The 17,209-nt window shown below is 39.8% G+C and overlaps 1 protein-coding gene across 1 annotated transcript in view; it reads left to right on the top strand.

Annotated features, from left to right (window-relative positions):
- The window catches only part of VMP1 (vacuole membrane protein 1), a 178,930-nt gene extending 162,047 nt beyond the window's left edge, over positions 1-16,883 (top strand). The window contains exons 11-12 of the mRNA XM_070735374.1: positions 13,666-13,765; positions 15,676-16,883. Coding sequence (XP_070591475.1) covers positions 13,666-13,765; positions 15,676-15,819 — 244 coding nt within the window. The 3' untranslated portion in view covers positions 15,820-16,883. The remainder of the gene's footprint in view (positions 1-13,665; positions 13,766-15,675) is intronic.
- Positions 16,884-17,209: the final 326 nt, after the last annotated feature.

The raw sequence follows: 17,209 nt of genomic DNA on the forward strand, positions 1-17,209 counted from the left end.
ACCAAACTAGGTAACATCATCAATGCAGACCAGCTAATTTGTGGGTGGGTGGGAGTGGGGTTTTGTAATGAATTATTATTATTATTTTTTTGTGACAAAAACCTTTGTGTTGTTGGAATGGTTTATCTCAAGTGATATATAACTAACAGAATAACAGAGTTGGAAGGGACCTTGGAGGTCTTCTAATCCAACCCCTGATCAAGCCAGAAACTCTATATCTTTTTAGATAAATAATTGTCCAAATCTTTAAAACCTCCAGTGATGGAGTACCCACAACTTTTGGAAGCAAGCCGTTCCACTGATTAATTGTTCTGTCAGGAAATTTCTCCTTAGTTCGAGGTTGCTTCTCTCCTTGATTAGTTTCCATCCATTGCTTATTATTCCTGCCGTCAGGGGCTTTGTAAAATAGGTTGACCCCCCCCTATACTTTGGGGCAGCCCCTTAGAAATTGAAACACTGGTAACAAGTCAAGGACCAACCTTGGCTGGGAATGAGACGGGCAAATACAGGAAGCGCCAAAAATTTAATTCCTTTAAGTTTGAAAAGTGATATTGGAAATTGGTTTTTCTTTGATTTGGAAAATCAGCCTCTCAGGTTTTATCTCGGTAGTTTCTCTTGCCTTTCTTTTCCCCCTTCATTACTCAGAATTTGGGTCCCACCAAAATCTATTCTAGCTGATTCTGGATTTGTTCTGAATCACCCTGTAGGTAGGTAGGTAGATAGGTAGATAGGTAGATAGGTAGATAGATAGATAAGATATGTAGGTAGGTAGATAGATAGATAGATAGATAGATAGATAGATAGATAGATAGATAGATAGATAGATAGATAGATAGATAGATAGATAAGATATGTAGGTAGGTAGGTAGGCAGATAGATAGATAAGATATGTAGGTAGGTAGATAGATAGGTAGGTAGATAGATAGATAGATAGATAGATAGATAGATAGATAGATAGATAGATAGATAGATAGATAGATAGATAGATAGATAGAGGTAATTTTCTTTTCCTTTATCGTTGTCTGTAATAGCTGTAAAAATGAGCATGGATATAGTGTTCCCTCGATTTTCGCGGGTTCGAACTTTGCGAAAAGTCTATACCACGGTTTTTCAAAAATATTAATTAAAAAATACTTTGCGTTTTTTTGCCCTATACCACGGTTTTTCCCGCCCGATGACGTCACCAAACTTTCGTCCACCTTTAATAAATATTTTTTTAATAAAGTTTAATAAAGAAACATAGTGAGTAATAATCTAAATGGTTGCTAAGGGAATGGGAAATTGCAATTTAGGGGTTTAAAGTGTTAAGGAATGGCTTGTGATACTGTTCAAAGCCAAAAATAGTGTATTTACTTCCGCATCTCTACTTCGCGGAAATTCAAATTTCGCGGGCAGTCTCGGAACGCATCCGCCACGAAAATCGAAGGAACACTAATGTGTTTAATGGACAAGAATGTTTTAACTTGAATATTCCTTTTTCCCCTATGTATATGTGTGTCTATACGTGTATGTTGTGTTTATGTTCTTTTTTTCTATATTTGATTTGATTTGATTTATTGGATTTGTATGCCGCCCTCTCCAGAGACTCCTATTGCTTTTTAATGTATATATTTCAATAAAAATATTTTTTAAAAGATAGATAGATAGACGATAGGTAGGTAGGTAGGTAGGTAGGTAGGTAGATAGATAGATAGATAGATAGATAGATAGATAGATAGATAGATAGAAAGACAGATAGATTTGTTGTTCTCGTTCTCTGACCTGTAGATTGCAAATTCAGAAAAGATTTTTTTTTCTTCAATGGTGGGAGATTTTTTTTTTAAAAATCACTACAGGAAGCGACAACTCATTCCAAGAAGCACACCTGCCGTTATTGCTGTTTGTTGCGTGACAGTCTGGAGGTGTGTAAAAAAAACGGGGTGGGGGAAGGCACGGTTTCAAGGTTGGGCTCAGCCACGTGGAAGGGTGTGTCACCGGATGTGTGGGTGATAAGGAGAAAGTGAGAGGAGGAGGTTTGAGGAAGAACAGAGATGCTTTAATTTAGCATTTTTTCAACCTTGGGGGTGTTAAGATGGATGGACTTCAACTCCCAGAAGTCTCCAGCCAATGTTGCTGGCGGGGGGGGGGGATTCTGGGAATTGAAGTCTACCCATTTTAAACTCCCTGTGGTTGAGAAACATTAACTCTTTCTGGTTTTTCCTGCTTCCTTGATAAATCTTTTTCTTGGATAGTGTTTTTGAGGAACATCAATCCAACTTGGTGTCCTTCAGACCTAGCAATGTTCTTGTCTTCTAGTTGTGTTCAGTCTTGCTTAAACTGAGATTTTCTCTGAGCCCATACCTGTCTGTTGTCATTCTCGCACACCAATCCATCCGTCACATAGTTTGGAAATAGGTTTATTTGAAGGACCGTCTTTCCCCAGTGACATCCACCCAACCCACCAGAGCGAGGGAGACAGGGAATGTTATGGGTCCTCTTTCCTAATGATAAACACATCAAATAGCTGTCAGCAGGGAAGTGGGGGGTATTTTGGTTTTGGTACTGAGGGTGGGACAGATAAATTAGATAGATAGATAGATAGATAGATAGATAGATAGATAGATAGATAGATAGATAGATAGATAGATAGATAGATAGATAGATAGATGAGACAGATAGAAGACAGATAGATAGGAGAGATGATGGATGGACGGATGGATAAGAAAGATGGTTGGTAGGTAGGTAGGTAGGTAGGTAGGTAGGTAGGTAGGTAGGTAGAGTCTTCGGAGAGGGGCGGCATACAAATCTAATAAATTATTATTATGATAGATAGATAGATAGATAGATAGATAGATAGATAGATAGATAGATAGATAGATAGATAGAAGAGATGATGGACGGACGGATGAATGGATGGATAAATGTAGGTAGGTAGATTGATTGATTGATTGATTGATTGATTGATTGATTGATTCCTTGTAACAGTCTAGTTTAATGAAATGATTGGTTATTTGTCAATCACCAAAATGTTAGGAGGTCCAAGGATGTTCTCTCTGCAAAAATGGTCTCTCTGCTATTCCCAACACCACCCCCTTCTAAAATAGAGCGCCCCCATACCTGAGCTGGAAAGGATGAGCGGATGGCCACCAGGAGACCCAGATATATATAATGTTTTTTTTAAAACAACCTTCCCTGTTCTTTTTTAATTTATTTTTTATATATTTATTTATTTGTCAAACCAGTGTATTATTATAGTATGTGTTAACATAAAGTATAAAGTAGAGATAGGAAGGATAAAAAGACAGTAGGACAGGGACAGATCGATGGATGGATCCTATCCTAGTTTGCTTTTTCTTCTGGTTGAAACTTGACGCCGAGGCTCCAGGATTGAAAGGGTGCATTGAGAGAGGGCAAAAGCTGTGACTCAGTCTGAAATCACCCATAAATACATGCTTTTTTGGAAAGCCCAATTGTATAGTTTGCATAACATCCTCTGCATGAAGGGCTCAGCTGCAGCTCTTCCCCACTACGTTTCTTCCTTCGAGGCAACCTGTTTCAATGAACGGTTTGTCTGAGTTTTCGGGTAGGTGGATGACTGGAGACCTGACTCATGGAGTTATCAAAGAACACAGCTCCAGGGTTGTGAGGTCAGCTTTCATGTGCTCCTCTTCCCCCCAAAAAACCCCCTAAGGCCCGAGGGTGGGCAACGTACAACCGACTAAATGGCTTGCGAGAGCCAAGTTGAAAACTGCCGGCGAAAAAAGTGATGGGTGGCAGGCAGAGTTGGATAGCAAAGCCAAGCGCACAACTAAGTTGTCTTGTTGGGTCTGATGGACACGCCCGATCAAACCAGCCGTTTCTTCTTGAAAAGCAATTATTGGTCTGTTTCCAGGATGCTCAATGCAAGACATGAAGGCCCCCTTGTTTGAGAGTAGGCAGAAAATCATTTTTTTGTGCATTTTTAAGTACTTTTTGAAAAAAAATGATCTGGCAATCCTTCCCTTTCTCTTTCTTTCTTTCTTTCTTTCTTCCTTCCTTCCTTCCTTCCCTCCCTCCCTCCCTCTTTCCTTCCTCCCTTCCTTTCTCCTTTCTTCCTTCTTCCCTTCCCTTCCTTTAATTCCTTTCTCTTCTGCCCTTCCCTTTCTTTCTTTCCTGTCTCCTTCCTTCCCTCCCTCCTTCCTTCCCTTAATTCCTTTCTTTCTCTCTCTCACCCTCCCTTCCCTTTCTTTCTTTCCTTTTTTCCTGCCTACCTCCTTCCTTCCTTTAATTCCTTTCTCTCTCTCCTGCCCTTTCTTTCCTGTCCCCTTCCTTTCCTGTCTCCTTCCTTCTTTCATTTTCTTCTTTCCTTCCTTGCCTTTCCATTATTTCCTTTCTCCCTCCCTCTTTCCCTTTCTTTCTTTTTTCCGATCTTCTGCTCTTGCCTTCCTTCCTTCCTTTCCTTCCTTCCTTCCTTCCTCCCTTCCTAATTTTTATCCTGTTTTATTACTTCATAAATAACGCAAGGCAAGAAACATACCAAATATTCCTCCTTCCTCCTATGTTCCACAGATGTAGATTGGGCTAAGAGACAGTGTTGGCCCAATGGCAAACCCCCCCCCCCCAGCTTTCATGCCCTAAAGTGGGACTAGAATTCACCGACTCCCAGTGATTGGCCCAAAGTCACCCAGCTGGCTTTCATGCCTCAGACCAGGAGTAGGCAAAGTTGGCTCTTCTATGACATGTGGACTTCAACTCCCAGAATTCCTAAGCTAGCATGATTGGCCCAGGAATTCTGGGCGTTGAAGTCCACAAGTCATAGAAGAGCCAACTTTGCCTACCTCTGCCTCAGACAGCTCAGGGTCTCTAGGCCTACACCAATTAATCTTCCTGAGGAGAATTTTCAGTGTGGTCACATTTGCCTGCTTTCTCTATCATTGTAATAAGCTTTCATTCCTTTTTGCCTAGAAGGAAAAAAAACTCCCTGTAGGTGGGATCCCCCCCCCCAACATTGGAATAAGATAGAGACTGTTTCAAATCAGTCACGCTGGGTGACAACATCAGCCTTCTGATGCATCTATGGCTCAGCTCTTGTCAGGGCTCCTTATAGACACGTTTAAAGCTGGAAAGAAAGCTAAACGTGTTCAGTCTTTCTTCTGGTTCCTGGGCGGGAAAAATACTACCTGTCCAGAATATGGAAAAGGCGATAATATATTCTTTCATTGTTTTTCTTTGAATGCTTCCATATTTATAGGTAATGGGGGCTCCCGAGACCTCACTTGAAAATGGAGATGGAGTAGAGCAGAGGCCTCCAACCTTGGCAACTTTATGAGGTGTGGACTTCAATTCCCAGAATTCCTCAGCCAGCAATGCTGAGGCTGGCTGAGGAATTCTGGGAGTTGAAGTCCACACCTCATAAAGTTGCCAAGGTTGGAGACCTCTGGAGTAGAGGAAAGGAGGAGGAATTTTAAAAGGAAAGGCTTGAAAGCAAGCGGGGGTAGAACATGTTAGGAAGGAGGGAGGGAAGGAAGGAAGATAGAAAAATGGTGGAAGGTCTTAAGCATAAAACGTAGGAAAGACTTAATGAACTCAATCTGTATACTGTAGTCCCGAGGACAGAAGGGAACGGGGGGACATGATCGAAACATTTAAATATGTGAAAGGGTTAAATAAGGTTCAGGAGATAAGTGTTTTTAATAGGAAAGTGAACACAAGAACAAGGGGCCACAATCTGAGGGAAAGATCAGAAGCAACGTGAGAAAATATTATTTTACTAAAAGAGTAGTAGATGCTTGCCACAAACTTCCAGCAGGCATGGTTGGTAAATCCACATGAATTTAAACATGCCTGTGATAAACATATATCCATCCTAAGATAAAATACAGGAAATAGTATAAGGGCAGACTAGATGGACCATGAGGTCTTTTTCTGCCGTCATCTTCTATGTTTCTTAAAGATAAATGATAGATAGATAGACAGACAGAGAGACAGATGATCAGTGATGATAGATAGATAGATAGATAGATAGATAGGTAGGTAGGTAGGTAGGTAGGTAGGTAGATAGATAGATAGAAAGACAGATGTAGGTAGGTAGGTAGGACTTTCTTCTTCTTTTTTCCTTTTGAAGATTTTTCACTTCTTATCTTAGAAGCTTCTTCAGCTCTGACAGGAGGGGGGTAGAGAGAGAAGAGAAGGAATGGAATGGATGGATGGAGAAAGAGAGTTAGGTACACGATAGATAGATTAGATAGATGGTGTATTAGGTATCATGTAAATGGAAAGTGACGCTAAAACAGGCAGGAAAAATGATGTGACCCAAGAGAAGAAATACCTGGATTAAGGCATCCCACACCCTATCCTCGTGTTTGGCATCCTCATGAGGACTAGTAACACCCTCTTTTAAACTTGCCACCTCAGATGTGTAGATTAAGCTAGACCTCAACGCTGCACCCCACTGGAGCGAGTTGATCAAGCGTCCAGACACATTATGCTGAGCCGCTCACTTGCAAATAGGCTTAAGTGTTCTCGAGGGTTTTTTAAAGCCTCGAGGGTTTTTTAAAACGTACTGTTAAACAGCCTGGACTTAGCCTCTGACTAAGACCAGGAGAGCGGCCGATGGTTAACCCTGTGTGGTGTTATCCTAACTACCAATCTGGTTGTTTAATAGACTCTGGGTTGTGAGTCTTAGCCCAAACCCTGCAAATCGCACAATTGCCATTCATTTCTTAGAGACCAAACTTCACGTGGAATTATGGATTTTTTAAAATTTGAGTTCTGTGGAGGATCTTACCTGGGTTTTTTTTTTGCTGCACGCAAACATCATTTAGTGTGACTTTGTGTCCCAATGTTTAATAATCTCTTAACTAACCGTCCAAGGAGAGAATATACAGAAGAAAATTGCTTGTTGTTGGAGTAAAAAGGAAGTTTCTATTCTTGTTAGCGGAGATGAATAACAATTCCAGTGTTTTTTTTCTCTGTAGCATACCTGGCCGGTTTGTTATTTTGGAGGGGAAATAGGAAGAGAAACTATGTTTTCCACCTTTGAGTTATATATAAAAATAATTAAAGCAGTATATTTATTTATTTTTGTTTTAAGTAAAAGTTTTTTTTATTTTTCTCCACTCATACATACATCCAGTAACATATACCTGCCATCTTCAGTACAATACAATAATTCATGTCCATTTACATTTGGTATTCATCATCCATCAAGGGCTGCCTCCTTTTGGTTTTACCGGTATCACCTGGGTTACAAAAAGTTCTATTTCCTTATTCAAATTTAAAATGCTATTAAATAATAAATTCTGTAAGCTGCCTTTCTCTCATCTAATACATAGTGCTTCAGTCATCTCCATGCCTTCTTATTTATTTGTTTCAGGTATATTTCTTAACCCTTATTTTATAATAAATTGCCCTTTAAGAAGAAGAAGAAAACAAATTACTTATCTTCAAGCATTAAATATCCATTCAATTCATATCAACCAGTTTATTTTCGAGAAAAAAGTTGGTTAGGAAATGTAGAGCCTTGAGCTTGAATGAATAGCAAGAAATAATTAATACGATAATGATTTTTGATATTTTGCTTTCAGAAGCAGAGAAGGTTTGGTTCCCTTCTTTCTCCAGAAGAGAAATTGAAAGGTGTACATACAATCTTCGGTATAGAACAGGTCTTGAAAACAGTTTTCCTTTCGAAAGGGTTGTGCCCTTGGTGAAAGTGAAACAGGCTATTCTTTTCAAAGATTGTAAAGCGTGCCTAGCAATTTTTCAAATGTAGATTCTTAAGCCTTTTTGTGTACAAAGGTAGAATGAGGTACAGAGGGACAGAGTAAATTTTGGCACCCTGTATTTATCCCAGTGTCAAAGCTTCGTGATGGAAAACAAAGGATTTAGGAGAATATTGAAGCCGTTTTAAATCGTGATTTGTGTTTTTGAAAACCAGTTTTTAACTGGAGCATCGATTTAATCATGGCAATCTAGAGTTCAAAAGTACAATTTTAAAAGAACGTTCCTTTGCCTCCTGCTCATTTTTAAACTAGAAGTTTACTAGTCTTTAAAGCACAAATGTTCAAGAAGTACTCCCCAAAAAAGGGGCAAACTCACATTTATTTATATGCCCGTCCATATAATTAGGGTCATAGTCAAAGAATGTTTTAAAATTATTACATTTCCAACAAATTACAATCCAAAGGATTTAAGTAGGCTGTTTTGATTTTAGTGACTTATGCATCTGAAACCTGGGATTGTTTTTATAGCCCCTAAACTTTATACTTCCAAGAAAAGATCAGAAAATAAAATCCAGTGTTATATCTGCAATAAAAATGTTAAAGATTGTGATTTGGTATAATTATACCTCCCTTCTATAAAATTAAACCCCATTTCTTGCTATTAAGAATATTATAGAGAGCTGAACTGTGAAAGTTTTCCCCAGAACTGTTGAATCACAATTGTGCTTTTCCTTAGAACTGTAGATTTGAGGAAACAATTTTTTGTATTATTTTTGCTTTGCCTACTTGTCTAAGAGTAAATCTTTGAATTAAATAAAACTTATTTTTCAGTTGAGTGCAGGTATTGTTTCCGGCACTTCCCCAAATGCATATTAATTGAATGCAATTAATTGAAAATATGTGTGGGAATATATATGCCACCAATGCAATTGATCTGTGCCAATTTTCTTATTTATATTTCATACTTCCTAATCGCCTTCTTTTGAAACTGGAAATACATTTGAAAGACCTTGTTAAGCCACCACATAATTTTTAACTCTTCAACCTATGTCTAACTGATAAATATGTATTTAAATTTTTTACTGGGCTCTGCATAATTAAAGGAAGTGTGTAAGTTCAGGGAGAAAAAGGTTAACAAAAATACTCGAAAGACCAAAAGCCAATAATTTCAATAAGATTTTCAGGGTAGAAGCATTTTTAGACCGTGTATCTATAAATCAGAAAAACGATTTGTAATTTGCATTTCCTGAATCTTCATTTCTAGAATAGCATCTTGCCTTCTTAAGCTGGAAAATTAGCAAAAGTTAAGAATCATTTGCCCCCGGTCAGTGGCTCATAGCTTCAGAAAGTGAAGTCAAAAACCAAATTGCCCTTTGGTTAAAACTTCATTCCAAAAATTGCTTCATCCTCCCATATTTTTACATATCTTAATTTTGAAGACCCACGACAAAACTGGCACTTCTTTTTAAATAAGAACACCCAGCAGCACCTGGTGGTAAATTAAAAATGGTTAATTAAAATTATTTGTTTAAAAATGGTTCATTAATGGAGAATCGTGGCAGAGGGACTGCTACTTCTAGACAATCTCTTGTGATCTACAAAAAGAAAGAAAAGTTTTGCCCAGCTATAGCACTAGATAAATTAAATTAATACGCAGTCCTTTTTAAATATTTTTTTTGAAGGGAACCCAAGTATTCAGAAGTTCCACTTTTTACCTTTGTAAAACTTTATTTTTCAAGATCAGTAGTTTGTTTTCCTTTCACTACATAAGAGGAACTCATTTCTCTTGCGGTATCTATCTTACATGTTTTGAAACATCATTCTATACAGGAGAACCAGTTATCTAAAGCTTTCCCCCTTAATTAATAATCCACAATTAGCACCAGAGGCTGGAGGTCAAAACACCCAGTTGAGAAAAGAAGTGAAAATTACAACTATCTTGACATTATTTAAAGCTGTTTTTTATTTTTCCCCTCTGGGTGTTAAAAATAGCAAACTTTTAGTAGTTAGCAGGATCATATAAATACATAAATATCCTCCAAGGTTAATAAAAGTCTGTACCGGTTGGCCGATTTGAAATATGATTATTTTATGGCATGTTCGATTACCAGAAAGAGAGTTATAAAAGAGAAAATAAATAATAATTAAAAAAAGCAAAGGGTTGATTCATAAGAAACCAGCCTTACCCTGATCTTGAATGTCGGTTGGACTTTATTCGGCAGTTAAATTTCAATAGCAAGTGGGTTTAAGCCCTTACCAGAGATGAATAGTATTCGGCTACTCATTGAATACTCATAGTCTGGGCATTTCTTATCTAAGATCTGTTGACTCTCTTTGAAAGTTTGAAGAGTTTTCCCTGGTCAGCTTTCTGTGTCATCTTTACACTGAAATGCAGATTGGTCTGTATAAGATGACTCAGTTTGCCAGGCAAGGCATTGGGGAGATTCATACCAGAAGGAGGATGATGAGTTCTTAATTTTTAGGGAGGAAACAGTGTCTATAAGGTGAGAGATTTATCTTAATACGATACCACTCTTTTTTTTGTTTAATGACTACGGTTTTTGAAACAATCGTGTGGGAGAAAACCTTGTTCTAAATCTTTGGGGATGGGTCTCTAATTTTCTTTGGGAGGATCACTTTTAAAAAAATAAACAGTACACTAACTCTAGGTTATCCCGTGTTATTTTTCAAGGATTGAGGAAATGTTCCCAGGATAAATTGGAAACCAGGTTTTGGATACATACCAGTCAAGTCCCGTGTTAGGACACGTTTGTGGTCTTAAAACGTCCCAGTCAAGTAAAAGAACTATTGAATTTTTGGAAGGCAAAGAATTTTTTTTTTGAACCAGCGTATCTTATTTATATTTATTATCTATTTATTTATTTATTTTTATTTATTTATTTTGTCCAATACATAATACACATTGAAGAGGAAAGATATGTAATAATATAAGTAAAGAAAAGAATAGAAGATAAGATATAAAAGTATAGGTGACCATATTTGAAAGGAAGAAAAGATAAATGAGATAAGAAGTTTATATGTTGTCCCTCTCCGAAGACTCTTATTAAAAGAGTGAGGGTATCATACACATAGAAAAGAACAAGATCGATTTCTTCCCCATCCAAAAATCTCCAAGAAAGCTTAATCTTGTTTATTTTTTAAAAAAGAAAACATTAGTCCTTGACTTACAATGACAGTTCAACCCAAAATTTATATTATTTAAGCGAGACATTTGTACAGTGAATTCTGCCCAATTTTGCGGCCTTCCTTGCCAGAATTGTTGTGAGTTGTTGCAGTTGTTACGCTGGTAACATTGATATTAAGTGAATCTGGCATGGACTTTGCTTATCGGAAGGTCACAAAAGGGGATCACGTGACCCAGGGACGAAGCAACCGTCATAAACGTGAAACAATTGCCAAGCATCCGAATTTTGATCACGTGATCATCGGGATGCTGTGACCGTCGTGTGAAAAACGGTCCCCGGTCACATTTTTCAATGCCGTGATAACTTCGAATGCTCTCTAAATGAACTATTGTAAATTGAAGACGACTTGTATAAGAAATAATTGCAATATTGTTAGGGTTTGTTCATGCTTTGTTTTTCTGAGATTTTCAAGATCCCAATTTTTGGTTTTCACCAAAGTGTTGGATGACAGGTTCAGAGGCTAAGATTCTTTGTAAAATTTCTTTGTGTTTTTACTTATTTATTTCTCTTCCTTAATTTGTTTCTCTCTTGTCTTTCTCTCTTTCTTTGCTTCCTTCATTTCTTCCTTTGTTTCTGTCTTTTTCTTTCTTTCTTTTTCTTTTTCTTCCTTTTTATTGCTTGTTTTCCTTCCTTCCTTCCTTCCTTCCCTCCCTCTTTCTTTCTTTCTTTCTTTATTTGTTTCTCCTGTTCTTTTTCTTTCTCTTTCTTTTCTGCCTTCATTTCTTCCTTTGTTTCTGTCTTTTTCTTTTTCTTCCTTTTTATTGCTTGTTTTCCTTCCCTCCCTCCCTCTTTCTTTCTTTCTTTCTTTCTTTCTTTCTTTCTTTCTTTCTGTTTCTCCTGTTCTTTTTCTTTCTCTCTCTCTCTTCTTCCTTCATTTCTTCCTTTGTTTCTGTCTTTTTCTTTCTTTCTTTCTTTTTCTTTTTCTTCCTTTCTATTGCTTGTTTTCTTTCCTTCCTTCCTTCCTTCCCTCCCTCCCTCCTTCCCTCTTTCTTTCTTATTTCTTTCTTTCTTCTTTCTTTCTTTCTGTTTCTCCTGTTCTTTTTCTTTCTCTCTCTCTTTTTTTCTCCCTTTTCCCCTCTCTTCATCCCCAGCCAGTCCACAGACGACCCATCATTGGTGGCTTCTTCCATCTCTGAGCCCCCTCCCCCCATTTTTTTCTCCAGCATCTTAAAGGGCACATTGTCCATGCTGCTGGAGAGACCCTCCTTCTTTGTTTTACTGGAGGGGGTCACAGGCCCTGAATGAGACCTGATCCTGGCTTAGGCGTGGCAGGGAGCGGAATAGGCTAGTAGAGAAAAGCACTTCCTCCACCTCCACCCCACTCATCATCCTTCCAGGGGCTGTCAGGAGATCCCTTTTGGGGGTGAGGTGGGGGGCTTCCAATGTGGATTCAGGCTTTTCCTTAGCTCCAGAAAGAAGGCAGCTCTCAGCCTGGCTTCTCCCCCAAGCCCACCCCTCTCATTTGTGCCAAACCAGCATTTTCTTTCTATCTTAAGGAAACGTGGCCATCAGCACCCAGCTCCTCTGCAGCATTAACCAGCCAGGAAACACTGCAGCAGGATTCAGAAGCCAAGATTCTTTGTTACTCAATCAGCGACTCCTTCCTTCCTTCTTTCCTTCCCCTCGTTCTATCCTGTCTCTTTTTCTTTCTTTCTCCCTTATTCCTCCTTCCTTCCTCCCTATCTCTCTTTATTTCTCCCTTTCCATCTGTTTCTTTCTTTCTTTCATTCTTTCCTCTCTCTATCTGTCTCTTTGTCTTTCTTTTTCTTTCTTTTATTCTTCCTTTCTCTCTCTCTCACTTTTTCTCTCTTTTATTCGTTCCTTCCTCTCTCTCTCTCTTTCCATCTGCCTTTCTTTCCTTTTCTTTCTCTCTCTTTTATTCTTCCTTCCTTTCTCTCATTTTCTCTCTTTCTTTCTACCTCTGTCTCTTTCTTGCTTTTTCCTTTCTGTTTGTCTTTTTTCCCTCACTTTCTGTCTCTTTCTTCTTTCTCTTTCTTCCTCTCCCTCCCTTCCCTTCTCATTTTTTTTCTCTCTTCCTTCCTCTTCTTTTTTCTTTTTTTCGATTGCCTGACTTTTCATGGGAGGTACCTTCCTCCCAGCTGGGGAATGCATTCTTTTCGGGATAAGGCCCTGGGGGTGTCGGGGGAGGGGGGCAGGGAGGGATGACGCAGGAGTTGTCCTAATAAGGACTTGGTTTGGGCCAGGCCCGCCTCCTTTGGACAGGTCACCACTGGGAGGCGGGCAGTTTCTTTTTTAAAACAGGGCGACTGACACCAGCCCAGTCATTTCCTTGCTGATCGGTTCAAACCAGTTCTTACAGGAACCCTGGGTGATAAATGGTGGGGACTTTTCTTGAAGTCACCCAATGCCAAACCCAACCTGGGGGGAGAAAGCTGCCCCACGCCAGGAAGTTCCAGCCTGAAGCTGCAGGTTTTGCCTCTCTGCGTCCATCAATTTTTTTGACTTTCTTTCCTTGGATGGTTTTCTTTCATTTTTTTTAATCCTCCCCCCTCCCCTTAATTTTATTTTATTTTTTACACCAGCTGGAGGAGAGACCGGGCTCTTTTCTGCCTTCCAAATCATCCCCTGAGTTTTTCCCCTCCCTTTTTTTTAGCTTTCATTGGGTAAGTTCCCTTTCGAGTCATGTTTCTTGTGCTCTCTCTTTTCCCTTTCCCCCCTTCTCTTCCTGGTCTTCCCCTCTCCCCAAATGCCTGCCCTCACTCGCAAATTGCAACCCCGTCCCGTCCCTTGTGTCCCCCACCCTCCCGACTCGCCCATAGCTCCGTGCCTGGCATCGGGGCATCACTACAAAAACCTTTTCAAGAACATTTGGAAGCTCAGCGGATCAAGCTGCACAGCAGAGCCAACGATACCATCCAGGTAAGAAATCTCACCTTGTTTCCTTTCCTGAATGTCTTTTGGGTCGCACTTTTTTTCCCCGTTCCCCCCCCCTTTTTTTTTTTTGCTGGCATTAAGGAAACCAGCAAAAAAAATATATCTTTGAATAGGAAGCAACTAGCTAAAAGCAGGTTAAGAAATTGTCTGCCTTGAGAATATTGTGGCTAGGCGGTGAATAAAAATTGAGACCTCTCTAGATAAAATATCCGTAAATTCAATCTCAGGTAAGGTTGTTTAACCATGTATTAGTTTTGGTTGAAGAGCCTTCCTATATTTCTTCCTTCCTTGCCCGTCCCACCTTAATTCATCTCCGACAGCTGGGCCTTTGAGAGGGAAAAGTGAAGGGGGGGGCGGGCTTAGAGAACTATAGCAAAGTGTGTTTTTTCAATCTTAACTTTTTGGTTTGCTGCTCACCGCTGCCCTCCCATGTTTCAAAAGAAAACCCTGAAGTTGATAAGTTTTCTTTCTGAAAGTCTCCCGTTATTATTCCCTCTTTGGAATGAAGGGCGCTGACTTTCTGGGTCCCAATTTCATTAAATTGATGCTGGAGGGGATGGAGCAGAATGGCAGGCTGTCCTCAGGGACTTTCACCCAAGAAGGAATAAGAACTATGTCAATAATAATATAATATTATAATGTAATTTAATATAATGTAATTTAATATAATGTAATTTAATATAATATAATATAATATAATATATAGTCTTCGGAGAGGGGCGGCATACAAATCTAATAAATTATTATGATAATATAATATAATATAAAAATAAATGACAGTTTTTCAGCAACTCTTGCCATCTAGAATAGAGTAATGGGGTTGGAAGGGACCTTGGAGGTCTTCTAGTCCAACCCCTTGCTCAGGCAGGAAACCTAAACCATTTTAGACAAATGGTTATCCTACCTCTTCTTAGAAACTTCCAGTGTTGGAGCACCCACAACTTCTGGTGGCAAGCAGTTCCACTGATTAATTGTTCTAACTACCAAGAAGTTTCTCCTTAGTTCTAAGTTGCTTCTCTCCTTGATTAGTTTCCACCCGTTGCTTCTTGTTCTACCCTCAGAGAATAGCTTGGACTCTCTCTTCTTTGTGGCAGCCCCTCAAATATTGGAAGGCTACGATCACATCACCTCCCCTAGTCCTTCTTATGCAGACTTACTCACTGATCAATTAGAGAAAGCAGTTTTACAGACTTGTCCTCCTTAGGCTGCACTACTTTAAAAGCATCTGAGCCTGCCGGGAGCCCCATTGCAAGCTTAAAACTGTCTGGGTGAATTATTCAAGCTTGCGTATGAGAGGCTTTCTGATAACTCCCACGTTTTTCTTGAGAAACTGAGTAAGCCGAGGCAACTTCCTGGAAAGGATGCTGACCCACATATTACTCATCTTCCCATGAAAAGGCCACTTAATTCTTTCCGGTAATAGAACTGGTCACTGGTCAGCTGCCTCCTGCATTGCCTTGTTATTGCTAATAAGTTTTACCACCCAACCAAAGCCTTGTTAATGCGAAGTTTCCATTGAACCCGGGACCTTTTGCCTAAGTCTGGGTGGAAACGTGGATTCAGCCCAACAAACCTAGGTTAGAAAGTGGCCCCTAATGTCAGCCTACAACTCAGTTAGACCTTTTGACAAGTCAATGGGGAAGCCAGATTCGCTTAACAACCCTGCCACTTATTTTACCACTGCCGAGATTCACTTAACAGCCGTGGCAGGAAAATTTGTAAAAATGGGGCAAAATTCACTCCAGGATCATTTCACGTAGCGACAGAAATTTTGGACTCAGTGGTGGTTGTACGTCGAGGATGATCCATATTTTTGTAGCACGAATAATCATCATATTTTTTTCTCTCTCTCTCCCTCCTCCTCCCTCCCTCCCTCTTGTCCTCTTTCCCTGCAGGGTGAAAATTGGCTCTCCTGGACGTTTGAGAAATTGGTTATAATTATGGTGTGCTATTTTGTCCTGTCCATTATTAACTCCATGGCCCAAAGTTACGATAAGCGTCTCCAGCAACTCACGAACTCGGAGAGGAAAGCGAAATGAGCTGGATCAGGAAAAAAAGGGAGGGATGGATGGATTCTCCCCCACCCCCCCCACCCCCCAAACTCCCACTGGAATAATCAGCCTTGCATTTAATCATCATCATCATCATCAAACATCATCATCATTTATGAGGGGGCGTTGGGGGGTGTTTAAGGGTGGACTCTTTGGTTTAAGTAACTCTGCCATTTAAGTCACGGTTCCCACTTGCCCATTGCCTCCACCTTAAAGGTAACAGACGCATCCTTGTTTCGATGTAAATTAATTCATTTGTTTTAACATAATGTGCTTTCCCCCCTTCTCCCCCTTCCGAAATCACTACATGGCTAGGGTTGGGGGGGTAGGGTTTCCTTCCCCCCCCTCCCTTTAATTTTTTCTCATTTTTAAAGAAAAGTTCCCGGCCTTCCAGAACTTTTAGGGCTACTATCCATCCATGACGTTTAAAAATTCAGCCTCTTCCCCGATGGGTGTAAACCACCTTCATCTTAACCTGATTGATCTTGAGATTTACTAACAGCGGGTGTGGCCCTTTCGAATGAACATCTGGAAATTCCCCCATGTCGGTGTGTTCAGCCAGGAAGGGTGGGGAGGGGTTGTTCCCCCCTTTTCTTTGGGGCCTGTTTAGAAGGGCATTAAATATCAACACCCCTCTCAGATCATTCCAGACTTGTGTGTATTCCGGTTAAATCCTCCCCTCCCGATTTTTTTTAATTTTTCTTTTTAGTTCCTTCTGCACAAATCTTTCAAAGGACAAACCACCACCAGCCATTCCCTCCCTGTTGTGGACAAACGCTTGGAGTTTCCCTCTTTTGGCTCAAATAAAAGAACTAGATGGGGTGGGGATTTTTTTTTTTTTTTTTGGGACACTGCTCAGTTATTTTTATTTATTTAACTGACCCCGTAAGCCCTGATACTTGGAGTTTCCTTGTGTTGGGTCTTAACTTTAAAAAAAAAAATGGTTAACTCTCAGCACTGTTTCCAGAGTGCTGCCCCTTTAGGAAATGCCACAGGAAGTTGGCTTGTAAGGTGCAGGGAAGGTTAACTGGAATAAACAACGTTCAAAGATGCCTCTTCGACGGTGCCTTTTTTTGTTGTTAAAAAGCAAGGGGGGTGGAGGAAAGACTGCGGTTATAAAACGGTTCTTTTGCTTCTGTTTTGAGGGCTTGCATCTCAAAAAGTTTGGAGAGAGGACAAACCTGCATCTAAAGCAAGGGCTCTCATTCAAACATGGCAACTTTAAGACTTGTGGACTCCAACTCCCAGAATTCTGGCTAGAGAATTCTGGGATTTGAAGTCCACAACTCTCAAAGTTGCCATGTTTGAACACCTCCAATCTAAAGGTCCTCGTTCAAACATGGCAACTCCATGGCTGGAGAATTCTGGGATTTGAAGT

Source organism: Erythrolamprus reginae, chromosome 1 (genome assembly GCF_031021105.1).
Source record: "Erythrolamprus reginae isolate rEryReg1 chromosome 1, rEryReg1.hap1, whole genome shotgun sequence".
Classification (NCBI taxonomy): domain Eukaryota; kingdom Metazoa; phylum Chordata; class Lepidosauria; order Squamata; family Dipsadidae; genus Erythrolamprus; species Erythrolamprus reginae.